We start from the raw sequence: 27536 nt of genomic DNA, 5'->3' as shown, positions 1-27536 counted from the left end.
AAACAATTTTGTACAGCAGACTCTTTCTTAACTGACCAGAAATACATCGTCAAATGATAATGTGACTTCACAGCCAAGTAACAAGCAAATTTAATTTCATCTCACAGATACTGAGTTTAGATATGCCTGGGCTGCTCAGCTCCCGACTTCATTATAGCCTTGGTTCAAAGATGGACAAAAGAGCCGAGATAAATTAACAATATACGTAGGCCATCTTTCATGAATGAACGTACGTGGAATGGTATTCACATCTGTAGTGCTAAAGGTTATAATCTGAAGCATAATTAAACTTCAGTTATTCTTTCATGGGGTGCAGGCGATGCTGGCAAGGCCAACATTCATTGCCCATTCATAACTGTCCTTGAGCTTAATGGTTTACTCGGCCATTTCAGAAGACAGTTAAGAGTCAACCACATTGCTGTGGTCTGGAGTAGCATATAGGGGAGCATTTAATTGCAGACTTTTAAAATTTACATTACATGAGCTGCGATACTTCTGGATTACTAGTCAAGTTACATTACCACAACACCACTATCTCCCCCTAAATACTAATACCCACTAAATTCTCACAATTCCACGTAGCATTGAGGCAAGCTCAATGGAGGTCATCTGCCACAGAGTACCGAACATGGAAATTTACTGAGTGAGGAAAATTGACATAATTCAGGAAGACGTGTTTTTCTGTTCTTTAAAAGAACACGGAGTGGTTTGAGATAAGGAGCAGAACACAGTGAGACCAGAGAGTTGTCAATCAGGTTTATTGATTAGGTAAACAGATAAATTATTACTTTGTGAGCTATGTTATTAAGCCTCATTCCCTGCACTTGCTCAGTAAGTTTGAGGTTATTGTAGCCTGTCTTGGTAAGAGCAGGGAATGCAGAGAGGATTAGCAAACAGCCCAGAGCACCTTGGTACAGGGGGCCAGTCACAGAGGACAGATATTGATCTATGCAGTGGAGAACGTGGGTCCCAAAGACCAAGTTGCCTGTCTGGTGCCAGGCACAATGAACACCTCAAGACTAGAGAGGAACCAGATGTAGCAGAGCAAGGATCCAATTGTTGTAGCCCATGTGGTTACGCACTGGAGGAGGAGGCTCCATAAATATACCCATCAGCGCAGAAGTTGAGGCTGCAACAATTTTCAGCCAGAACTGACAAGTGGATGATCCAGCTTGGCCTCCTCTGGAGGTGGCCAGCTTCACAGATGCCAGTCGTCAGCCTTTATTTATTCCACGTAATGGCAAGAAATGGCTGAAGGCACTGGATACTGCAAAGGATATGGCCCCGCCAATGTTCAGGCAACTGCAACGAAAACCTGTACTCCAGAGCTTGCCGTGCTCCTAGCCAAACTGTTCCAGTACAGTATAACACTGACAGTGGAAAATTGCCCAGGTATGTCCTGCAAAAGCAGGACAACTCCAAACTGGTCAATTACCACCCCTAAGTGATGGAACGAGCCATCAACAGTGCTATCATGCGACACTTGCTTAGCACAATAACCTGCTCACAGATACTGAGTTTGGATACACAAGAACATAAGAACTAGAAGCAGGAGTAGGCCATCTGGCCCCTCGAGCTTGCTCCACCATTCAACAAGATCATGGCTGATCTTCTGTGGATTCAGCTCCACTTTCCGGCCCGAACACCATAACCCTTAATCCCTTTATTCTTCAAAAAACTATCTATTTGTATCTTAAAAACATTTAATGAAGGAGCCTCTACTGCTTCACTGGGCAAGGAATTCCATAGATTCACAACCCTTTGGGTGAAGAAGTTCCTCCTAAACTCAGTCCTAAATCTACTTCCCCTTATTTTGAGGCTTTGCCCCCTAGTTCTGCTTTCACCCGCCAGTGGAAACAACCAGCATGCATCTATCCTATCTATTCCCTTCATAATTTTATATGTTTCTATAAGATCCCCCCTCATCCTACTAAATTTCAACGAGTACAGTCCCAGTCCACTCAACCTCTCCTCGTAATCCAACCCCTTCAGCTCTGGGATTAACCTAGTGAATCTCCTCTGCACACCCTCCAGTGCCAGTACGTCCGTTCTCAAGTAAGGAGACCAAAACTGAACACAATACTCCAGGTATGGCCTCACTAACACCTTATACAATTGCAGCATAACCTCCCTAGTCTTAAACTCCATCCCTCTCGCAACGAAGGAGAAAACTCCATTCACCTTCTTAATCACCTGTTGCACCTGTAAACCAACTTTCTGTGACTCATGCACTAGCACACCCAGGTCTCTCTGCACAGCGGCATGCTTTAATATTTTATCGTTTAAATAATAATCCCGTTTGCTGTTATTCCTACCAAAATGAATAACCTCACATTTGTCAACATTGTATTCCATCTGCCAGACCCTAGCCCATTCACTTAACCTATCCAAATCCCTCTGCAAACTTCCAGTATCGTCTGCACTTCTCGCTTTACCACTCATCCGAGTGTCATCTGCAAACTTGGACACATTGCCCTTGGTCCCCAACTCCAAATCATCGATGTAAATTGTGAACAATTGTGGGCCCAACGCGGATCCCTGAGGGACACCACAAGCTACTGATTGCCAACCAGAGAAACACCCATTAATCCCCACTCTTTGCTTTCTATTAATTAACCAATCCTCTATCCATGCTACTACTTTACCCTTAATGCCATGCATCTTTATCTTATGCAGCCTGGGCTGCTCAGCTCCTGACTTCATTATGGCCTTGGTTCAAATATGAACAAAAGAGCGGAACTCACGAGGTAAGGCGAATAACTGCCCTTGACATCAAGGCAGTGTTTGACTGAGTATGGCACCAAGAAGCAAAACGGTAGTCAATTGGAATCGGGGGGGAAACTCTCCGCTGGGCGGAGTGATACCTAGCATAGACATTTTCAAAGTGGGGGTTAGTGGCAAGTGTCGGGAGGGTTGCGTGGCCAGCCATCACGGCGTTCCCGATCGCAGGAATTCACACGCAAGAGCCAGCTTTTAACAATGCCAGCTGCGAGCGGTTTTAAAAATGGCGGCTGCAACCAGCTAAAAAAATGCAGGCACACTGCTTATGCACGCCCGCTCATCAGTGTGCACACGGCCTGGGAGTATTGGGACCTGAACCCGGGGTCAAAGTGCAATCGCAGCATGGCAGCAGCTGACTGCGTGGCGATGACCGATGATGAACAAGGCTATGACATTGATCTGTTTTCAATCCCTAAACATTACTCAAATGATCTGGAGAAAGTATGTACTCCTCATGGTTTAATCATGGACAGAACTGAACGTTTGGCATGGGATATAATGAAAGTCATGGGAAATCATCACATCGCACCCTCTGTGTACTGATGGGTGGCTATAAGTTTTTTGCTGACCTTTTAGACTACATTAAAGCATTGAATAGAAACAGTGACCAGTCAATTATAATGATGGTAGACTTCATCTGCTTGAAGAGTTACTGTAATGATAAGTCAACAGGGGAGCTACTAAGAGTTTACAAACTGAGATACGAAATCCACGCTTTCCTCCTCCAGTAATTGTCTTCTCTGGCTGATTATTTTGCTGATGAAATTTGGATGCTAACTATGTCTTACTTTGCAGACATCTTTTCAATTCTAAATGCAAATTGCAAGGGAAGGATGATGATTGCTTTCGGCACGGTGAAGAACTCACAGCTTTCCAAAAGTCATTGAAAGTTTGGCAATTGCGAGTGCAAAGCCAAAATTACTACATGTTCCCCACACTGCTACGACACAGCGAAGAAAACGGCATTAGTCAGAAAACTGTCAATGGACTGGCAAGCCTGACTCCAAATGAAGCTGACTGAACTTCTGCACCTCAGCTTTGACAGCACATTAAAAACACGGCACAAGTCAATGAAACTGTCAGCAGTCTGGAGATGCGTCTCCGAGGAGTATCCGGAGCGGAGTACGACAAGCATTTGTTTGCTTTTGTCCTTCACAACGACCGACATGTGCGAGGTTGGATTTTCCGTCTTCACAAAGATGAAGATGGCACAAAGGAACCGGCTGAATCCTGCACTCGGTATGTGCATAGCCCTCTCCTCCTGTGAACCCAATTGGAGTGAGATCGTGATGACCAATCATAGAATTTACAGTGCAGAAGGAGGCCATTTGGCCCATTGAGTCTGTACCGGCCCTTGGAAAGAGCATCCCATTTAAGCCCACACTTCCAACCTATCCCCATAAACCCAGTAACCTCACCTAAGCTATTTGGATATTAAGGGCAATTTTGCACAGCCAATCCACCTAACATGCACAGCCAATCCACCTAACCTGCACATCTTTGGACTGTGGGAGGAAACCGGAGCACCCGGAGGAAACCCATGCATACACGGGGAGAACGTGCAGACTCCGCACAGACAGTGACCCAAGCCGGTATTCGAACCTGGGACCCTGGAGCTGTGAAGCAATTATGCTACCAAGCAGGCTCACCTCTCGCATTAAAAGCAAGAGAAAATGGTGGGTCGCTAAGGCCGACCGGCGTGGGTCACAAAGGCCGACCGGCGTGGGTCACAAAGGCCGACCGGCGTGGGTCACAAGGCCGACCGGCGTGGGTCACAAAGGCCGACCGGCGTGGGTCACAAAGGCCGACCGGCGTGGGTCACAAAGGCCGACCGGCGTGGGTCACAAAGGCCGACCGGCGTGGGTCACAAAGGCCGACCGGCGTGGGTCACAAAGGCCGACCGGCGTGGGTCACAAAGGCCGACCGGCGTGGGTCACAAAGGCCGACCGGCGTGGGTCACAAAGGCCGACCGGCGTGGGTCACAAAGGCCGACCGGCGTGGGTCACAAAGGCCGACCGGCGTGGGTCACAAAGGCCGACCGGCGTGGGTCACAAAGGCCGACCGGCGTGGGTCACAAAGGCCGACCGGCGTGGGTCACAAAGGCCGACCGGCGTGGGTCACAAAGGCCGACCGGCGTGGGTCACAAAGGCCGACCGGCGTGGGTCACAAAGGCCGACCGGCGTGGGTCACAAAGGCCGACCGGCGTGGGTCACAAAGGCCGACCGGCGTGGGTCACAAAGGCCGACCGGCGTGGGTCACAAAGGCCGACCGGCGTGGGTCACAAAGGCCGACCGGCGTGGGTCACAAAGGCCGACCGGCGTGGGTCACAAAGGCCGACCGGCGTGGGTCACAAAGGCCGACCGGCGTGGGTCACAAAGGCCGACCGGCGTGGGTCACAAAGGCCGACCGGCGTGGGTCACAAAGGCCGACCGGCGTGGGTCACAAAGGCCGACCGGCGTGGGTCACAAAGGCCGACCGGCGTGGGTCACAAAGGCCGACCGGCGTGGGTCACAAAGGCCGACCGCGTGGGTCACAAAGGCCGACCGGCGTGGGTCACAAAGGCCGACCGGCGTGGGTCACAAAGGCCGACCGGCGTGGGTCACAAAGGCCGACCGGCGTGGGTCACAAAGGCGCCGGCGTGTGGTCACAAAGGGTTCCCCGGACCGGCGATGGGTACCCAAAGGCCGGACCGCGTGGGTCACAAAGGCCGGCCAGCCGTGGGTCAACAAGGCGGACCGGCCGTGGGTCACCAAAGGCACGACCGGCGTGGGTCACAAAGGTTCCGACCGGCGGGGGTCACAAAGGCCCTCCCCCCCCTGACCGGCCGTGGGTCCACAAAGGCCGGCCGACCGGCTGTGGGTCACAAAGGCCGACTGCGTGGGTCACAAAGTCCGGACCGGCTTGGGTCACAAAGGCCGACCGGCGTGGGTCACAAAGGCCGACCGGCGTGGGTCACAAAGGCCGACCGGCGTGGTTCACAAAGGCCGACCGGCGTGGGTCACAAAGGCCGACCGGCGTGGGTCACAAAGGCCGACCGGCGTGGGTCACAAAGGCCGACCGGCGTGGGTCACAAAGGCCGACCGGCGTGGGTCACAAAGGCCGACCGGCGTGGGTCACAAAGGCCGGCCAGCATGAGTCCCGAAGGTTGTCCGGTTGGTACAAATGGGTCCCTGGAAAGAAAGGTTTGAAAAACACTGACCAAGCACAAAGGATGATGATTATGATTGTTGAAGGTCAATGAAATTCAGTTCCAGGACATCAATGCAAGAGTTCCTCAGGGTAGCATACTCAGTCCATCCATCTTCAGCTGCTTCTTCATTACCTTCTTCCATCAAAGTCAGAAGTGGGGATGTTCACTGATATATGTGACTGCTCAGATACTGAAGCAGTCCATGATCAAAAGCAGCAAGATCTGGACAAGTGCCAGACATTGAACTTCTCGAACAAGTGAGAGTCCAACTATTGCTTCTTGACATTTAGTCATGATGTGGAGATGCTGGCGTTGGACTGGGGTGAGCACAGTAATAAGTCATTTAGTGACATTGAGGAGGTGGTGGTGTATTGGCATTCTCACTGGGCTGGTAATCCAGAGACCCAGGAGAATGCTCTGGGAATCTGGGTTTAAAATCAGACCCCAGTAGATGGAATTAGTCTTGTGAGGACCGTGAAACCATTGTTGATTGTCATTAAAAGCCCACCTGGTTCACTAATGCCCTTTAGGAAAGGAAATCTGTCATTCTTACCTGGTCTGGCCAAAATGTAACTCCAGACCCACAGCAGTGTGACTGGCTCTCAAGTGTACTCTGAAATTACCTAGAAAACGACTCAGTTCAAGAGCTGTTAGGGATGGGCAATAAATGCTGGCCCAGCTGGCAATACCCACATCCTATGAATGAATGGAGTGGTGCAGCAACAACAATCTCTCCCTCAATGCCAGCAAAACTAAAGAGCTGGTCACTGACTTCAGGAAGCAAAGTACTGTACACAGCCCTGTCAGCATCAACGGAGCCGAGGTGGAGATGGTCAGCAGTTTCAAATTCCTAGGGGTGCACATCTCCAAAAATCTGTCCTGGTCCACCCACGTCGACGCTACCACCAAGAAAGTACAACAGCGCCTGTACTTCCTCAGGAAACTAAGGAAATTCGGCATGTCCACATGAACCCTTCCCAACTTTTACAGATGCACTAGAGAAAGCATCCCATCTGGCTGCATCACAGCCTGGTATGGCAACTGCTCGGCCCAGGACAGCAAGAAACTTCAGAGTCGTGAATACCGCCCAGTCCATCACACAAACCTACCTCCCATCCATTGACTCCATCTACACCTCCCAATGCCTGGGGAAAGCGGGCAGCATAATCAAAGACCCCTCCCACCGGCTTACTCACTCTTCCAACTTCTTCCATCGGGCAGGAGATACAGAAGTCTGAGAACACGCACAAACAGAGTCAAAAACAGCTTCTTCCCCGCTGTTACCAGACTCCGAAATGACCCTCTTATGAACTGACCTCATTAACACTACACCCTGTAAACTTCATCCGATGCTGGTGCTTATGTAGTTACATTGCATACCTTGTGTTGCCCTATTATGTATTTTCTCTTATTCCCTTTTCTTCCCATGTACTATGATGATCTGTTGAGCTGCTCGCAGAAAACTACTTTTCATTGTACCTCTGTACATGTGACAATAAACAAATCCAATCCAATCCAATTTGTGAATATTACCATCTTGGAATTCCCCTACTATAAACATCCTGGGGATTACCATTGACCAGAAACTGAACTTGGCTAGCCATATAAATACAAGAGCGGGTCAATTGAGAATCCTGTGGTGAGAAACTCACCTCCTGACTTCCCAAAGCCTGTTCACCATCCACAAGTCAGGGGTGTGATGAAATACTTTCCACTTTCTTGGATCAGTGCAGCTCCAACAACACTCGAGGTGCTTTGCACCATCCAGAACAAAGCAGCCCACTTGATTGGTCTGCCACTCGCAAACATTCACTCCCTTTACCACTGACAGACAGTAGCAGCTGTGTGCACTATCTACACTGTAGGAACTCACCAAGCCTCCTTTGACAGCTACCATGCAGAAGGACAAAGGCAGCAAATACCAGGCAATAACACCAGCTAGAAGTTCCTCTCTAAGTCACCCACCAGCCGGACTTGTAAATATATTGCTATTCCTTCACTGTGATTAGGTCAAAATTCTAACAGTAATGTCAGTGAACCTACACCACATGGACTGCAGCAGCTCATCACCACGTTCTGAAGAGCAATTAGGGATAGATAATAAATGCTGGCCAAGTCAGTGATCCTCACATTCCATGAATTAATTTTTTACAAGTAGGAGAAAGAAGTTCTACAAAGAGAATGCGTGTAGCTATTGGTAAAAAAAAAATTAAAAATCAAAACCATGAAGTTAATTTCTGAATTGCTACCGAAGCCACAAGCAAATTGGCATAATGTAAGATCAGAGGGCCAAAAAAGGGTGGCTCAAAAATTAGTATGTGAGAAATGGAGTTCAATTCACCATTACTGGGGAAAGAGGGAACTGTACCGTTGAGACGGCTTTGAAGTGGTGTGAGTGCAAAATTTAAAACGCTAACGAGAAAGAGCAAGGCATTAGTTCAGAGCATCATCACAGGGAATAATTATAATGTGTTAGGAAGGGACAGAGCATATAAATTTAACAATGCACCAGCAAAAAGAGACAGGGAATAGGGAAAATGGTTTTCAAAAAGGTGGATGAACGGATGGCAGAAATAGAAATAATTAGGTCAAATATGGTAGCCAATACAAAGATGTGGTTGCAAAGAGACCATGGCTGGGAACTGAATATTCAAGGGAATTTAACATTTTGGAAGGACAGGAAGATAGGATTAAAAATTGGGTTAGCTCTGCTAATAAAGAATTCGATCATTACAATAGTTAAACTGATCTTAGCTCAAAGGATTGAGATGTCGAATCTTTTTAGGTGGAGATGAGAAAAAGCAAGGGAAAACGTCACCATGAGTAATTTATAAGCCCCCTAACAGTAGGGCAGAGAATAACTTCAGAAATAATGTATATTAAGGCAAGACTGATCATAAAATTATTTCACATTCAGGGTGAGAAACTGTAGTCTAAATAAAACAATTACACAGGTATTAAGACAAAGTTCGCCATAGTGGACTGGGAAATTGGCTGGAAAGCAAGCTGGTCAGGAAACTCTGGCAGACATTTATGGAGATATTTCATAACTTTGATAGATATATTGTCAAAAATAATACACAGTGAAAGGATGCAACATTTATAAGTTAACTGCAAAAGTTAAGGATGGCTTCAAATTGAAAGAAAAGGCATACAATGCTCCAAAACTAAGTGGTAGGCTCAAAGATGGAAAATAATTTAGAAACCAGCCACGGATGGATAAATAAAATGGTTTTTTAAAAAAGGTCAAAGTAGAATAAATTAGCAAGAAATATAAAATGGTCGTACGAAGAGGTGAGGAGTGAACTGGCTCCCCTCCAGTTAATCTCCTCAGTTAGTCAGAACAAAGGTTTAAGTTTCTTTCTTACGAGGATATGTCTTATCCGAATCAGAATGTGTTTAACTATTTAAATAGTGGGCAGGAAGGGGTCAGTCAAACAAGGTTTTCTTCAGTCAAAGAAATCAAATGTCAAAACCCACTAAACCAAAGAACAGTAATAAAAATGCAGTTGGCCCTCATGTAGTCATCCCACTCACAGTCAAAATAAGTGGAACCAGAGTTCAATAAAAGAAAACACGATTAAGTGTTCTTTCATTGTCCTCGAGGCGTAGAATTTAAACACTGCACCCAATTTGTGGCTGGCTTTTGCATGTGACCAGAAAATAATAATATGTTTTATTGTCACAAGCAGACTTACATTAACAGGGAAATGAAGTTACTGTGAAAAGCCCCCAGTTGCCACATTCCGGCACCTGTTCGGGTGCACAGAGGGAGAATTCACAATGCCCAAATTACCTAACAGAAGTCTTTCGGGACATGTGGGAGGAAACTGAGCACCCGGAGGAAACCCACGCAGACAAGGGGAGGACGTGCAGACTCCACACAGACAGTGACCCAAGCCTGAATCGAATCTGGAACCATGGAGCTGTGAAGCAACAGTGCCAACCACTGAAGAAGACATAAGTTTGCAGATGGATATAGATGGGTCGAGTGGACAAAAATCTGGCAGATGAAATGAATGAAAATCGCTTATTGTCACGAGTAGGCTTAAATGAAGTTACTGTGAAAAGCCCCTCGTCGCCACATTCCGGCGCCTGTCCGGGTAGGCTGGTACGGGAATCGAACCGTACTGCTGGCCTGCTTTAAAAGCCAGCGATTTAGCCAAGTGAGCTAAACCAGCCCCTCCAGATGGTGTATAATCTGGAGAAGATGTGAAGTCGTTCACTTTGGCAGGAAGTATAAAAAAGCAAAATATTACTTGATTGAAGAACGACTACAGAATGTTGAAGTGCAGAGGGATTTAGATGTTCTTATGCACAACTCACAAAAAGTTACCCATCCCTAATTGCTCGAGAAGATGGAGGTGAGCACTCTTGGACTGCTGCAGTCCATGTGGTGTAGGTACACCCATAGTGTGTTAGGGAGGGAGTTCAAGGATTTTGACCCAGCGACACTGAAGGATGATGATATACTTCCAAGTCAGGATGGTGTGCCTTGGAGGGCAATTTCAAGATAGTGATGTTCCCATGACTCTGCTGTACATGTCCTAAGTGCTGGCAGTTTAGGAGGTGCTATTAAAGGAGCCTTGATGAGTAGCAGCTGCAGTGCATCTTACATATAGTACACATTGCTGCCACTGTGCGTTGGTGGTAGGGGAAGTGACTGTTTAAGTCATAGAATTATAGTCATACAGTACAGAAGAGGCTCTTCGTCTCAACTAGTCTGCGCCAAAAGCGCATGGTGGTACAGTGGTTAGTACTGCTGCCTCACAGTTCCAGGTTCAATTGCGGCCTCGAGTGACTGTCTGAGTAGAGTTTGCATTTTCTCCCCGTGTCTGCGTGGGTTTCCTCCGGGTGCTCGGGTTTCCTCCCAGAATCCAAAGATGTGCAGGTTAGGTGGATTGGCCATGATAAATTGTCCCTTAGTGTCAAAAAGCTTAGGTGGGGTTGTTGGGTTTACAGGGGTAGGGTGGAGGCATGGGGTTAAGTAGGTCTTTCCAGGGGTTGGTGGTGTCTTGATGGATCGAATGGCCTCCTTCTGCACTGCAAATTCTATTAAAAAATACACTAAATCTCACCAATCCCGTTTTCCAGCGCTTGTTCGATAACCTTGAATGTTATGACATTCAAAGAACAAGGAACAAAGAAAATTACAGCACAGGAATAGGCCCTTCGGCCCTCCCAGCCTGCGCCGATCCAGATCCTTTATCTAAACCTGTCTCCTATTTTCCAAGGTCTACGTCCCTCTGTTCCCGCCCATTCATATACCTGTCTAGATGCTTCTTAAATGATGCTATCGTGCCCGTCTCTACCACCTCCGCTGGTAAAGCGTTCCAGGCACCCACCACCCTCTGCGTAAAAAACTTTCCACGCACATCTCCCTTAAATTTTCCCGCCCTCACCTTGAAATCGTGACCCCTTGTAACTGACACCCCCACTCTTGGGAAAAGCTTGTTGCTGTCCACCCTGTCCATACCTCTCATAATTTTGTAGACCTCAATCAGGTCCCCCCTCAACCTCCGTCTTTCCAACGAAAACAATCCTAATCTACTCAACCTTTCTTCATAGCTAGCACCCTCCATACCAGGCAACATCCTGGTGAACCTCCTCTGCACCCTCTCCAAGGCATCCACATCCTTCTGGTAATGTGGCGACCAGAACTGCATGCAGTATTCCAAATGTGGCCGAACCAAAGTCCTATACAACTGTAACATGACCTGCCAACTCTTGTACTCAATACCCCGTCCGATGAAGGCAAGCATGCTGTATGCCTTCTTGACCACTCTATCAACCTGCGTTGCCACCTTCAGGTTACAATGAACCTGAACTCCCAGATCTCTCTGCACATCAATTTCCCCCAAGACCCTTCCATTGACCATATAGTCCGCTCTTGAACTTGATCTTCCAAAATGCATCACCTCGCATTTGCCTGGATTGAACTCCATCTGCCATTTCTCTGCCCAACTCTCCAATCTATCTATATTTTGTTGAATTCTCTGACAGTCCTCCTCGCTATCTGCAACTACACCAATCTTAGTATCATCTGCAAACTTGCTAATTAGACCACCTATACCTTCCTCCAGGTCATTTATGTAGATCAGAAACAACAGTGGTCCGAGCACGGATCCCTGTGGAGCACCACTAGTCACCCTGCTCCATTTTGAGACACTCCCTTCCACCACTACTCTGTCTCCTGTTACCCAGCCAGTTCTTTATCCATCTAGCTAGCACACCCTGAACCCCATACGACTTCACTTTTTCCATCAACCTGCCATGGGAAACCTTATCAAACGCCTTACTAAAGTCCATGTATATGACATCTACAGCCCTTCCCTCATCAATTAACTTTGTCACTTCCTCAAAGAATTTTATTAGGTTTGTAAGACATGACCTTCCCTGCACAAAACCATGCTGCCTATCACTGATAAGTCTATTTTCTCAGCTATTTCGACCCTCGCTTCCCTCAGTAACCTGGGATAGATCCCATCCGGTCCTGGGGTCTTATCCACCTTTATGTCTTTTAGAATACCCCAAATTTCCCCCTTCCATATGACAACTTGACCTAGAGTATTTAAACATCCATCCCTACCCTCAACATCTGTCTTGTCCCTCTCCTTTGTGAATACCGATGCAAAGTACTCATTAAGAATCTCACCCATTTCCTCTGAGTCCACGCATAAATTCCCTCTTTTTTCTTTGAGTGGGCCAATCCTTTCTCTAGTTACCCTCTAGCTCCTTACATATGAATAAAAGGCTTTGGGATTTTCCTTAACCCTGTTAGCCAAAGATATTTCATGACCCCTTTTAGCCCTCTTTATTGCGCGTTTGAGATTCGTCCTACTTTCCCGATATTCCTCCAAAGCTTCATCAGTTTTGAGTTACCTCGATCTTATGAATGCTTCCTTTTTTATCTTAGCTAGTCTCACAATTTCACCCGTCATCCATGGTTCCCTAATCTTGCCATTTCTATCTCTCATTTTCACAGGAGCATGTCTGTCCTGCACTCTAATCAACCTTTCCTTAAAAGACTCCCACATTTCAAATGTGGATTTACCCTTAAACAGCTGCTCCCAATCCACATTCCCTAGCTCCTGCCGAATTTTGTTATACTCTGCCTTTCCCCAATTTAGCACTCTTCCTTTCGGACCACTCTTGTCCTTGTCCATGAGTATTCTAAAACTTACGGAATTGTGATCACTATTCCCAAAGTAATCACCGACTGAAACTTCAACCACCTGGCCGGGATCATTCCCCAATACCAGGTCCAGTATGGCCCCTTCCCGAGTTGGACTATTTACATACTGCTCTAAAAAACTCTCCTAGATGCTCCTTACAAACTCTGCTCCATCTACACCTCCAACACTACACAAATCCCATTCAATGTTGGGGAAGTTAAAATCTCCCATCACAACCACCCTATTGCTCCGACATTTTTCTGTAACCTGTCTGCATATTTGTACCTCTACTTCATGCTCGCTTTTGGGAGGCCTGTAGTAAAGTCCCAACAATGTTACTGCACCCTTCCTATTTCTTAGCTCCACCCATATTGCCTAAGTGCTCGAATCCTCCATCGTGCCCTCCTTAATCACAGCTGTGATATCATCTCTGATGAGTAATGCAACTCCTCCCCCCCTTCTACCTCCCTCTCTATCCCTCCTGAAGCATCTATACCCTGGGATATTCAGTTGCGAATCCTGCCCTTCCCTCAACCAAGTCTCAGTAATACCAATAGCATCATATTCCCAGGTACTGATACAAGCCCTAAGTTCATCTGCCTTACCTGCTACACTTCTCGCATTAAAACAAATGCACCTCAGACCACCTTTGCGTTCATCATCTCTTCCCTGTCTACTCTTCCCCTTAGTCACATTGAGTTTATTGTCTCATACCTTACTGGCTTTAGTTGCTGCTTCTTTACTGACCTCTAACTTCCTAATCTGGTTCTCATCCCCCTGCCACATTAGTTTAAAACCTCCCCAACAGTGTTAGCAAAAGCACCCCCTAGGACATTGAATCCCGTCCTGCCCAGGTGTAGACCATCCAGTTTGTAATGGTCCCACCGCCCCCAGAACCGGTTCCAATGTCCAAAAAGTCTGAACTCCTCCCTCCTGCACCATCTCTTAAGCCACGTATTCATTCTGACTATTCTTGAATTTCTACTCTGACTTTCCCGTGGCACTGGTAGCAATCCTACTTTTTAAAATTATCTCCTAACTCCCTAAATTCTGATTGTAGGACCTCATCCCTTTTTTTACCTATATCGTTGGTGCCCATATGCACCACGACAACTGGCTGTTCACCTTCCACGTATTTTTAAAATACCCTCCCAAGTAGTGCATTCCAAACTCCGACCACCATCTGAGTTGAAGAGTAGGTGGTGGATATGGTGCCAATGAAGTGGGATGCTTTGTCCAAGATGATGTCAGGCTTCTTGAGTGTTGGAGGTGCATCATCCAGGCAAGTGGCGAGTATTCTGTCACACTTGTGCCTTGTCGATGGTGAACATGCTTTTGGGAGTCAGATGTAAGAATTCCCAAGTTCTGGGCAGCACACTGGCATGGTAGTTAGCACTGCTGCCTCACGTCACCGAGTTCTCAGGTTCGATCCCGGCTCTGGGTCACTGTCTGTGTGGAGTTTGCATATTCTCCCCGTGTTTGCGGATGTGCAGGGTAGGTGGATTGGCCATGCTAAATTACCCCTTAAATTGGAAAAAATGAATTGCCATTTTAAATAAATTCTCAACTTCTGACCTTCTCTTGTTGCTACAGTATTTTTATGGCTGTAGATGATGTTGCAATTATTACCAAATCTTGGTTTGCTCGCCTGTTTTTGGCACACTTAGTTTCTCAAACTGGGCGACATACTTATTCCAAATGTAAGGGGGAAGGAGAGAGAGAGCAGCCTGTTTCCTCGCCTGAAGACTTTCTTCAGACCGCCGATGTCACTTGCAATCTCTCTCGAGTAGCTGGGCTGCATGTCTTGAAACACTTCACCGATTGTGCATTTCCAAAAAGTTTTGATGTGTCCTTCTATGACAGGCATTGTTTCCACATGCAGTACTTTGCATTTTTGATGTTTCTTCCTTAGATAGTTGAGTTTTGATAGGTCTTTGGATCTTGGAAAATGTCCATCTCTTCACATTCCCACAGGCGATTTGTTTGTTTTTCACATTCACCTTGCAAATTTGCCTTGCATTTTAAAACAGTTTGCTCTGTCTGAGTTCAAATTGCAACTAGCCTTGAAAGTTGAGGGATCATACTTTCCAAAATAAAATAATAAAAACCAAAAAAAGTAAAGGGACACAGCCTCATGGCAGTAGACAGTGCAAGCTTCTTCTACAAGTATATAGAAAGTAGTTAAAGTAAATGTTGATCTCTTAGAGGAGGTGAATGGTAATTAACAATGGGAAATAAAGAAACAGCAGAAACTTTGAACAAATATTTTATCTCTGCCTTCACAGTAGCAGATACAAAACCATTCCAGGAAAAATAGAAAATCAAGGGTGTAAAAGGGAGGAACTTAAAACAATCACAATCACGAGAGAAAAACTACTCGGAAAACTAATGGAACTAAAGGTTGATGAATCCCCTGGACCTAATGGCTTAAATCCAGAGGCCTTCCAAGTGGCTACAGAGATTATGGATGCATTGATTATAACGTACCAAAATTCCCTAGATTTTAGAAAGATCTCAGCAGATTGGAAACCCACAAATGTAAAGACTAATTTACCAAAGGAGGGAGAGAGAAATATCTATGATTGTGAAAATGCTGGAATTCATTAAGGAAGCATTAACAGGACATACAGAAAGTCATAATAACAGCCTTCTTCGAGGTAATGTCCAAAGTGGTGGGAGTGAGGGTGGAGCCATGCCCGATAGTGGCGGTCTTCGGGGTTTCAGAACAGCCAGATCTATTCCTGGGGAGGAGGGCAGACGCCCTTGCCTTTGCCTCCCTGATCGCCCGCCGTAGAATCCTGTTTGGCTGGCGGTCAGCAGCACCGCCCAGAGCTGCGGACTGGCTGTCCGACCTCTCGGAATCTCTCCAAATGGAGAAAATCAAATTTGCCATCCGAGGGTCGGACGACGGCTTCCACAGAACGTGGGAGCCATTCATGCAACTGTTCCGGGACCTATTTGTGGCCAATGTACAAGAGGAAGAATAGTCGGGGGAAGGTAGCGGGAGGGGGGGGGGGCTACAGGTTCGTTACGGGGGTTCGATGGCTAGCTAAGGCCCAAAACCAAGCTAAATAAACATGTTGAGGGGGGGGGGGCGGGGGGCGCAGTTACTACTAAGAAGATGCTTACCTGTAAATATGTATGTTAATTTTTGCGTGTTTGTTTTTGTTTGTTTTTTTTTTTTGTTTCCCTCTCCTAACAATTTGTAATTTGTTCAATATAAATACGAAAACTGAATAAAAACATTTATAAAAAAAAAAGAAAGTCATAATACAGTTGAGCAATAAGATGATATTTTAAAAAGGAAATGGTGTTCGACAGATTTCATAAGAGTTCTTTGAAGCCACAATGAGATCACCCATGTTCTTACTGAATGGCAAAGGAGGTTCTCAGGACTAAACAGTCTCCTCCTTCTATTTGTTATGGGAGACCATAACCAAAAAATAAGCATTTTTTGTCTGTTCATGGTTACAAAGTAGTTTCTTTAATTCAGTTCCAAGATATAACTATTTTCCCAGCGTAGCTTAATATAAATATTACACTGATTTAATCAGTAATCTCCACTACCAAAGAAAGTGTGAAGGGAGCAGCCGAGTCACAAACAGAACATATGTGCAAATTGTCTGTTTAAGAATATAACTGTTTAAGAATATAATCTTCTGATTTGAGCTAACAACCATGCCAATTCAGCAACCCCGGTAGCTGTTTGCAGGTTGCCAAAACACATTAAAAGTTTAAATCATTTTGAATCTTCCAAAAGGTAAGTTAGGTTCTTTTGTTTCTACAGTCAGCAAGATGACAAGTACATCATATACAAAGGCTATCTACCAAATAGCAGCATCAGTTATAGATTGTCACAATTTGATTCTGTTTGTAAAGCTGGTGAGTGCATCTTTCTCACTAAAGATGAGATACCTTATGTAAAGATTTTAGTCTGATGCTCTGTCGATTTTCAAAGACAAAGGAAAATTACTATGTAGGCATTGTACTAATTTACAAAACTGTTAGCTAGAATTACGGCCAGTGGAGCTAGAGACCACAAGGAACCAAAATTCACCCAAAATCTAAAATACAGAAGCCAAAATATAGGAAAAGTATAAAATAATTGATGAAGAATTATTTCAGAGCTTCTGTTGGCTGTGCACATACAAGTACTGATGCGTTGTCAGGAAACAGTGCCTTGCATCAGTTACAAGGCGGACCTACAGAACAATGTACCAGTGTAGAATTGGGGCACCTGCACGGTCCCTCGACAACCCCACTCACTATTTCTAGCTTCAAAAAAATCTATTTATAAAGGTACACTGTTCTAAATCAATTTTCTTGTTGGTGCCACGTCTGACCCTTTATTTCATAACTCTGTGCCTTAGCTCCATTAATCATTTAAGTAGAACAGTCTCAGAGCTCTTGGAGTGGCAAATACATACCATGAAATAAATTTTAATTGTTTTACTTCAATAATATTTTCAAAAACCGCACGTATACTTAATTATATACAAGCTCCCTTTCCCCAAGTCCATACTCACTGTCCTTCAACAAGTTTTTTCTGGTGCTCACACACTAGAAGTTTAAAAATTGCTTGAAATACTTTCTCACAAGATATTCCAATCACTAATCAACAATTTCAGTTATGTCTCCACAATCATTTGAAGCAATGGGTGACATGTTAATCACTTTGTAAAGCTCAGGAACATCATCCAAAGTTTATCAAACTTACAAAATAACAGTTTCACTAATTTCAACCCTCATTTGCTTTAAGACACTTGGGTGCAAGTGGTCGACTTGGGATTCTGTTTCTTTCAAGAGTATCTAACCTCGGTAGAGCCAGAATATCCTTTGCTATTTGCCTAGTTTAGGTCCTCCTCTGCGGTTCCTGGAAATCGGATATTTCACTTCAGCAAATCTCTCTTATTCCTAGGTAAAGACAATATAATTTACTCGTAATAATTCAAAGTCGTTTTTGCCCAAAAAATATTCAAATTATCCAGAAATTCGAATTAAGCAATTGGCACACTGGCCCTCATAAATGCAATTTGAATTATCCAGTAATTTGAATTAAGCAACTTCAAATTAACAGGAGTAGACTAATTTTTTAAAAAATAAACTTTCTAACCATCTGTCCTCAGATTCCAGCCTCTGGCAATCAATTTTATTTGGGATTTATATTTTAAATTTGGTTCACTGCACCCAATTTGAAAAGTGTTTCATTGGTATTTCAGTTATTATAAGCAGTCTTAAGGTTTTATCATTTTTCTCACCTGCTTCTGCTAATCTCAGAATTTATCAAATACTCTTGCCCACTGAATTCCTTGCACATTTTGAAAGCCCTTTTTATTCCCATTTCCAGTCTTAATATCAAAACAAAATCACCTCAAAATCAAAATCCAAAAGATAATCATCAATTACAGAAAGAGTTATGTCTTATCAGTCACCAATCGATCAATGTAACTGCAACTTACCTTAAGTTTAAATTCGAGCTGTGGCATTACTGAAAGCAGCAGGTGAGGGTCGATTGCGAAAAGCTCCATAATGAGGTCAAAAACGTGTTCAGACAAGTCACTGACTGAAGACTTCCCCAGAACTAGGACCTGATTAAAGAACTGATTAAACAAATTTCATTAAATAAAGTGTTAAAGCCAGTTAGAGCAGATTAGAAATAAAATGCTGTGCATAAATGGCACTATTAAATAAAATCCAGAAACACACAATCTATTACACCGAAATATTTTAAAAGTTCTATTGAGGCGTTCAAAATCTGTTTATTTCATGAGCAACAGCCTCGAGAAAATAATCAAAATTACATCCTTTGAATGGGATCTATCCCATCTCCCCAGATCCCCTTTTGCCCACAGAAAATGCAAATTTAGGTTTCTGAATTAGAAATGCAATTAGTTTTCCAACCTGTCTATTTACTCCAACACTTCAAACTAAAATAACTAACCCAGTTCAAAACTCTAAATTTTATACTCGACTTACACAGGACTTTGGGAAACGCTGAAAACAAAAATAATGAGTATAATTCAAATTTTTTGTGAACTTTTGTAGATAAGACCAATGGAATTTACTGGCAGCTAATTGAAATTAAGTTCAACATTAGTTTTAAGTTAAAATATAAACTGAAAATGCTGCAAAAAGTGCAGCAGGTCTGGCAGCATCTGTGGCAAGGGAACTATAGAGTTAACATTCTGAGTCAGTAACTGGCAGCTTAGTCCAGATTGCAGACATCAAATTTTAAAGTTTCAAGCCAACCAGTATAGGGGTATTGAAAAAAGGCACTTCTGATTCACAACTTTCACGGCGATATAGATGATAATAAGAGCACATTATCTGGAAAATTCTCATCTGTAACATTTGTGCCGCTATTTTCTTGATGCAACATATTGAAGCTCAAACATCCGGCCCCAAAATGTTCTGAAGTTGCTAAAATAACATACAACTGCCAAAATAATTGCTAAGTGGGAGCAGCACGTTGGCGCTGTGGTTCCTACTTTTTCCAGTTATAATGACAATAGCATCTTGCCCAGGCTGTAAACTGAAACTGGAGTGGTATGATCTCTCTCATAAGTGCTTCCATGGTTCAATGATCTGATTTTGAAAAGTCAAATGCATTTCGGAAACTGACCAACTAATATTTTATAAACAATGTCAGATAAGATCATGGTTGCTGAGAGACTTCCAGTTGCAGCTATGCGGAGCTAAGTTGCATGTTCGGCAGCTCCCGCCAGAAACGGACTTTTGGGCTCTTTTTAGGGCCCCAACGGCATTTGTTCGATGATTCCCAGTGTGGGATGGTCACAGCAATATTTCCCCGGCACTGTATGGATTGGACAAGGAGTGGAGCGGTGAAGAAAGTAGATTTGGAGCAGCGAAAAGTGCGAGGAAGGAAAACCAAGATGGCGGCGGGTGGAGACTAGGCAGCGTGGGCACAGTGGTCGCAGGAGTTTCTCCAGCGCTGCTTCACGGAGCTGAAGGCAGAGCTGTTGGAGCCGATGAAGGCTTCGATTGACAAGCTGCTCGAGACCCAGAAGGCCCAAGGGGCGGCGATCCGGGAGGTGCAGCAAAAGGCCTCAGAGAACGAGGATGAGATCTTGGGCCTGGCGGTGAAGGTAGAGGCGCACGAGGCGCTGCATAAGAAATGGCAGGCGAAGTTCGAGGACATGGAGAGTCGGTCGAGGAGAAAGAACTTGCGGATCCTGGGTCTCCTGGAGGGGGTGGAGGAGTCGGATGCCGGAACATACGTGGTCACGATGCTGAACACGCTGATGGGCGCAGGGGCCTTCCCGGGGTCCCTGGAGCTGGAGGGGGCCCATCGAATCCTGGTGTGGAGGCCCAGGCCCAGCGAGCCGCCGCGGGTGGTGCTGGTGCGGTTCCACCGCTTTGTGGACAGGGAGTGTGTCCGAAGGTGGGCAAAGAAAGAGCGGAGCAGCTGGTGGGAGAATGCAGAGGTCTGGATAAACTAGGACTGGAGCACGGAGGAGGCCAAGAAGAGGGCCGGGTACAATCGGGCGAAGGCGGCACTGCATCAGAAGGGAGTGAAATTTGGAATATTGCAGCCGGCGCAACTGTGGGTCACCTTCAAGGACCGCCATCACTACTTCGAGATGCCGGAGGAGGCGTGGACCTTTATCCAGGCCAAAAAGTTGGACTCGGATTGAGGGTCGGTGGCGAGGGGATGTCGAGAGGGGATTGATGTGATTGTTGTGTTTTGGGGGGATGTTCTGTTCTGTTTGGTACTGCTTTTTCTCTTTTTTTTGGTTGGTAGTGGGGGTTTGGTTAGTGTGGGCGTCGGTGGTTGGAAGAGGGGGCCCTGTTGAGGGGGGGGCCGAGGTGAGGGAGTTGGGATTAGACCGTGAAGGGGATCTGCGCCAGAGGAGGCGGGGCCGGCCGAGCGGTAGCGCGGGCTTTTTCCCCGCGCTAGGGGATAAAGGGGGCGGGGCCGTGCTGGGACCAGAAGGGAAGGAGATGAGCCTGTTCGTGGGCAGGGAGGGGCAGTGTTACACTTTGGGGGGGGGGGGGGGGGGGGGGTCGTTGGTGCGGCGGGAGTGGCCGGGGCCAGCTTTTTCACGGGAGTACAATGGGGAGAGCAACGCAGCTAGGGGGGACCTAGCTGCTGAAAGGGCCAGGAGGGAACTGGAGCTGTCAGAGGGGGTCGGGATGGGGATTTGCCGCTGTGGGAACGGGCTGTGCGGGGGACGCGGGCACGTGGCTGGTCTAGGAAGGGCTATGGCTGATCAGCGGGGGGGGCGGGGGGAGCCCCCGGATCCAGCTGGTAACCTGGAATGTAAGGGGACTGAATCGGCCGGTCAAACGGGCCCGGGTATTCGTGCATCTGAAGGGGCCGAGGGAGGATGTGGCCATGCTCCAGGAGTCGCATCTAACGGTGGTGGATCAGGTAAGGTTGAGAAAGGGGTGGGTAGGGCAAGTGTTCCGTTCGGGCTTAGATGCGAAGAACCGGGGGGTGCCGATTTTGGTGGGGAAGACAGTATCGTTCGTGGCGTCGAGCGTGGTAGCGGACAGTGGCGGCAAATATGTGATGGTAAGTGGCAAGCTTCAGGGGGAGCAGGTGGTGCTGGTCAATGTGTATGCCCCGAATTGGAACGTTGCGGGCTTCATGCGGTGTATGTTGGGCCGGATTCCAGACCTTGAGACAGGGGTCTAATAATGAGAGGGGATTTCAATACGGTGCTGGACCCGGCACTTGATCGCTCCAGGTCCAGGACGGGTAGGAGGCCGGCTGAGGGGGTTCATGGACCAGATGGGAGGGGTGGACCCCCGGAGGTGTATGAGGCCGGGGGTTAGGGAATTCTCGTTCTTCTCCCATGTCCACAAGGCCTACTCCCGGATTGACATTTTTGTTTTGGGCAGGGCGCTGATTAAGAGGGTGGAGGATGCGGAATACTCGGCGATTGCCATCTCAGACCACGCTCCGCATTGGGTGGACCTTGAGTTGAAGGAGGAGAGGAACCAACGTCCGATGTGGCGACTAGAGGTGGGGTTGCTGGCTGACGAGGAGGCGAGTCCGGAGGTATAGAGAGGTACCTGGAGACTAATGATAATGGGGAGGTGCAAGTTGGGGTGGTTTGGGAGGCGCTGAAGGCGGTGGTTAGAGGGGAGCTGATCTCCATTAGGGCACACAAGGAGAGGGGGGAGAGGAGAGAGAGGGAGAGGTTGTGGGGGAGATGGTGAGGGTAGACAGGAGGTACGCGGACGCCCCGGAGGAGGGATTGCTGAGGAAGCAACGTAGCCTCCAGGCTGAGTTTGATTTATTGACCACCAGAAAAGCGGAGGCACAGTGGAGGAGGGCGCAGGGGACGGTATATGAATATGGAGAAAAGGCGAGTCAGATGCTGGCGCAGCAGCTCCGGAAGCGGGAGGCAGCTAGGGAGATTGGGGGAGTTAGGGATGGAGGAGGGAGCTTGGTACGAAGCGCGATGGGCATCAACGGGGTCTTTAGGAGCTTCTACGAGGAACTGTACCGGTCAGAGCCCCCAGTGGAGGAAGGAGGGATGGATCACTTCCTGGACAAGCTGAGGTTTCCGAGAGTGGAGGAGGAGCAGGTTGGGGGCGCCAGTTGGACTGGAGGAGCTGATCAAAGCCATAGGGAACATGCAGACAGGGAAGGCACCGGGGCCTGACGGGTTCCTGGTAGAATTCTACAAAACGTTTTCAGACCCGCTGGGCCCGCTGCTAGTTAGGACCTTCAACGAGGCGAGGGAAGGGGGGGCGCTGCCCCCGACGATGTCTAGGGCGCTTATCTCCCTGATCCTGAAGCGGGATAAGGATCCCCTACAGTGTGGGTCATATAGATTTCACTCCTAAATGTAGATGTAAAGTTGCCGGCAAAGATATTGGTCATGAGGATTGAGGACACCGTGCCACAGATCATACACGAGGATCAAACGAGTTTTGTGAAAGGCAGGCAGTTGAATGCTAATGTACGGAGGCTCTTAAATGTTATAATGATGCCGGCAGTGGAGGGAGAGGCGGATAGTGGCGGCGATGGATGTAGAGAAGGCCTTTGATAGGGTGGAATGGGGATACCTATGGGAGGTGTTGAAAAGGTTCGGGTTTGGAGAGGGGTTCGTTAGGTGGGTGAGGCTGCTATACGAGGCCCCGGTGGCGAATGTGGCTACGAATGGAAGGAGGTCGGAGAATTTCCGACTGTACCGGGGGGACGAGGCAGGGGTGCCCTCTGTCTCCCCTGCTCTTTGCGCTGGCGATTGAACCCCTGGCTATGGCTTTGAGGGAGTCGAGGAACTGGAGGGAGATAGTGCGCCGGGGGGGGGGGGGGGGGGGGTGGTGTGGAGGAGGGGGGGGGGGGGGGGGGTGGAGGAGGAGGAGCATCGGCTGTCGCTATTTGTGAGTGACCTACTGTTGTACGTGGCTGACCCGGTGGGGAGAATGCCGGAGGTGATGAGGATCCTTCGGGAGTTCAGGGATTTCTCCGGGTATAAGCTCAATGTGGGGAAGAGTGAGCTGTTCGTAGTACACCCAGGGGGCCAGGAGAGGGGGGATTGGGGAGCTCCCGCTGAAGAGAGCGGAGAGGAGTTTTAGGTACCTGGGGGTACAGGTAGCTAGGAGCTGGAGGGCCTTACACAGGCTTAACTTCACGAGGCTGGTGGAGCAGATGGAGGAGAAGTTTAAGTTGTGGGATGCGCTGCCGCTCTCCCTAGCGGGTAGGGTCCAGTCAGTCAAAATGACAGTGCTCCCGAGGTTTTTGTTCTTGTTCCAATGCCTCCCTATCCAGATTCCTAAGGCTTTTTTCAGGCGGGTCAGTAGGATCGTTATGGGGTTTGTGTGGGCGCAGAAGACCCCGAAGGTGAGAAGGGTGTTCCTGGAGCGGCGCATGGATGGGGGTGGTTGGCGCTGCCTAACCTCTGTGGGTACTACTGGGCCGCCAACGTGGCGATGATACGTAGGTGGGTAATGGAGGGGGAGGGGGCGGCATGGAAGAGGTTGGAGATGGTATCCTGTGTGGGCACGAGTCTGAAGGCACTGGTGACAGTGCCGCTACTGCTTCCCCCAGCGAGGTATACTACGAGCCCGGTGGTGGCGGCTACCCTCAAAATATGGGGTCAATGGAGGCGGCATGGGGGGGTGAAGGCTTCAGTGTGGTCCCAGATACGTGGGAACCATCGGTTTGTCCCAGGGAGAATGAGCGGAGGGTTTCTGAGCTGGCGCAGGGATTAGGCGATTGGGGGACCTATTTGTAGATGGGAAGTTTGCAACCCTGGGGGAGATGGAGGGGAGGTTTGGCCTCCCCCCGGGGAACACCTTCAGATACATGCAGGTAAGGGCGTTTGTCAGGCGGCAGAGTTTAAACTATTGCCGTCAAGAGGGGTTCAAGACAGGGTGCTCTCGGGAACGTGGGTTGGAGAGGGGAGGATCTCGGCCACCTATCAAGTGATGCAGGAGGGGAGGGATGCCTCGGTGGAAGAGCTGAAACGTAAGTGGGAGGAGGAGCTGGGAGAGGAGATCGACGAGGGGACGTGGGCGGATGCCCTGGGGAGGGTGAATTCCACCTCCTCTTGCACAAGGCTCAGCTTAATTCAATTTAAGGTGCTGCATCGGGCGCACATGACTGGGGCAAGGCTGAGCCGGTTCTTTGGGAAAGATGACAGGTGTGTCAGGTGTTCGGGGAGCCCAGCAAACCATACCCACATGTTCTGGGCGTGCCCTGCGCTTGAGGGTTTTTGGAGTGGCGTCGCGGAGACGCTGTCTAGGGTCGTTGGTTCCAGGGATGAGCCGGGCTTGGGGCTCGCAATATTTGGGGTAGCAGTGGAGCCGGGAGTGCAGGAGGCGGATGAGGCCGGTATTCTGGCCTTTGCGTCCCTGGTAGCCCGGCGGAGGATTCTTCTACAGTGGAAGGATGTGAGGCCCCAGGGCGTAGAATCCTGGGTTAACGATATGGTTGGGTTTACCAAACTGGAGAGGGTCAAGTTTGCCTTAAGGGGGTCGGTGCAAGGGTTCTTCCGGCGGTGGCAACCGTTTCTAGACTTTCTGGTGGAGCGTTAGGTGATGGTCAGCAACAGCAGCAACCCAGGGGGGGGGGGGGGGGGGGGGAAGAGAGAGAGAGAAGAGAGAGAGAGACTTCAATACGGGGGGGGGGGGGGGGGGAGAGGGGAGCAGAGAGAGGGGGAGGGGGGAGGAGGAGGGGGGGGGAGGAGGAGGAGGAGAGAGGGGGGGGGGGGGAGACTTTAATAAGGTATTGGATCCAGCATTGGACCGCTCTAAGTCCAGCGCGGGTAGGAGGCCGGCGGCGGCCAAGGTGTTGAGGGGGTTTATGGACCAGATGAGAGAAGTAGACCCATGGAGGTTTGCTAGGCCGGGGGCCAGGGAATTCTCATTCTTTTCCGACTTCCATAGAGCCTACTCCCGGATTGACTTTGTCGTGATGAGCAGGGCGCTGATTCCGAGGGTGGAGGACACGGAGTATTCGGCCATAGCCATCTCTGAGCATGCCCTGCACTGAGTGGACCTCGAGCTTGGGGAGGAGAGGGACCAGCGCCCGTTGTGGGGCCTGGAGGTGGGGTTGTTAGGGCCCACAAGGATGGGAAGGAGAGGAGAGAGAGAGGGAGAGGCTGGTGGGGGAGATGGCAAGGGCAGATGGGAGGTACACAGAGGTCCCCGAGGAGGGACTACTCAAGGAGCAACGAAGCCTCCAGGCCAAGTTCGACCTGTTGACTCCCAAGAAGGAGGAGGTACAGTGGAGAAAGGCGCAAGGGGCGGTGTATGAATACGGGGAGAAGGCTAGACGGATGCTGGCACATCAGCTTCGGGAGCGGGAGGCAAGGGAGATCGGGGGAGTTAGAGATAAAGGGGGGAACACGGTGCGGAGTGCGGTGGGAATAAACGGGGTATTTAGAAACTTTTATGAAGGGCTGTAAAGGTCAGAGCCCCCGACGGAGATGGGGGGAATTGCCGGTTTCTGGAACGTCTGAGGTTCCCGAGGGTAGAGGAGGGGCAGGTGGCCGGGCTTGGGGCACCGGTCGGGAACTGGCTAAGGGACTGGGGAGTATGCAGGCGGGGAAGGCACCGGTGCCAGATGGGTTCCCGGTGGAATTTTACAGGAAATATATGGACCTGCTGGGCCCACTACTAGTGAGGACTTTCAATGAGACGAGGGAGGGGTCCTACCCCCGACGATGTCTCGGGCACTGATCTCGCTGATCTTGAAGCGGGACAAGGACCCCTTACAGTGTGGGTCGTATAGGCCAATCTCGCTCCTCAATGTGGATGCGAAACTGTTAGCGAAGGTGTTGGCTACTAGAATTGAGGACTGTGTCCCGGGGGTCATCCACGAGGACCAGACGGGTTTCGTGAAAGGAAGGCAGCTAAACGCCAACTTGCGGAGGTTCCTAAATGTAATCATGATGCCGGCAGTGGAGGGGGGGGGCGAAGATAATGGCGCCTGTGGATGCGGAGAAGGCCTTTGATAGGGTGGAGTGGGGGTACCTGTGGGAGGTATTGAGGAGGTTCGGGGAGGGGTTCATCAGTTGGGTTAGGTTACTATACAAAGCCCCGGTGTGGCCACGAATCGGAAGAGGTCGGAATACTTTCGGCTGTACTGGGGGACGAGGCAGGGGTGCCCCTTACCCCCCCGCTATTTGCGTTGACAATTGAGCCTTTGGCGATGGCTTTGAGGGAGTCCAGGAACTGGAGGGGGTTGGTGCGGGGGGGAGAAACACCGGGTATCGCTGTATGCCGATGATCTGTTATTATATGTGGCGAACCTGGTGGGGGAGATGCTGGAGGTGATGCAGATCCTCAGGGAGTTTGGGGACTTCTCCGGGTATACGTTCAACATGGGGAAGAGCAAGCTGTTCCTGGTACACCTAGGGGGCCAGGGAAGGGGGATAGATGAGCTTCCACTGAAAAGGGCGGAAAGGAGTTTTAGGTACCTGATCCAGGAGCTGGGGGGCCCGACACAAGCTCAACTTGATGAGGCTGGTGGAGCAAATGGAGGAGGAGTTTAAAAGGTGGGATATGCTGCCACCCTCCCTGGCGGGTAGGGTGCCGTCGGTGAAGATGACGGTGCTCCCGAGGTTCCTTTTTATATTCCAGTGCCTCCCCATCCTGATCCCTAAGGCCTTTTTTAAGCAGGTCAGCAGGAGCATTATGGGGTTTGTATGGGCGAAGAAGACCCCGAGGGTGAGAAGGGTGTTTCTGGAGCGGAGCAGTGACAGAGGAGGGCTGGCGTTGCCTAATCTATGCGGGTACTACTGGGCTGCCAACGTGGCGGTGATACGCAAGTGGGTAATGGAGGGGGAGGGGGCGGCGTGGAAGATGCTGGAGATGGCGTCCTGTGTGGGCACGAGCCTGAGTGCGCTGGTGACGGCACCGCTGCCGCTCCCACCGACAAGGTACACCACGAGTCCAGTGGTGGCAGT

At 48.6% G+C, this 27536-nt stretch overlaps 1 protein-coding gene across 5 annotated transcripts in view; it reads right to left on the bottom strand.

The window, feature by feature from the left end:
- The window catches only part of pds5a (PDS5 cohesin associated factor A), a 304278-nt gene that overhangs the window by 204356 nt on the left and 72386 nt on the right, over positions 1 to 27536 (bottom strand). For all 5 annotated transcript variants that reach the window (XM_038791382.1, XM_038791383.1, XM_038791380.1 and 2 more), the window contains one exon: positions 18606 to 18746. In XM_038791382.1, coding sequence (XP_038647310.1) covers positions 18606 to 18746 — 141 coding nt within the window. The remainder of the gene's footprint in view (positions 1 to 18605; positions 18747 to 27536) is intronic.

Source organism: Scyliorhinus canicula, chromosome 3, assembly GCF_902713615.1.
Source record: "Scyliorhinus canicula chromosome 3, sScyCan1.1, whole genome shotgun sequence".
Classification (NCBI taxonomy): Eukaryota; Metazoa; Chordata; class Chondrichthyes; order Carcharhiniformes; family Scyliorhinidae; genus Scyliorhinus; species Scyliorhinus canicula.
The sequence above is the reverse complement of the archived record's forward strand: the minus strand, read 5'-3'. Positions and strand labels throughout refer to the sequence as shown.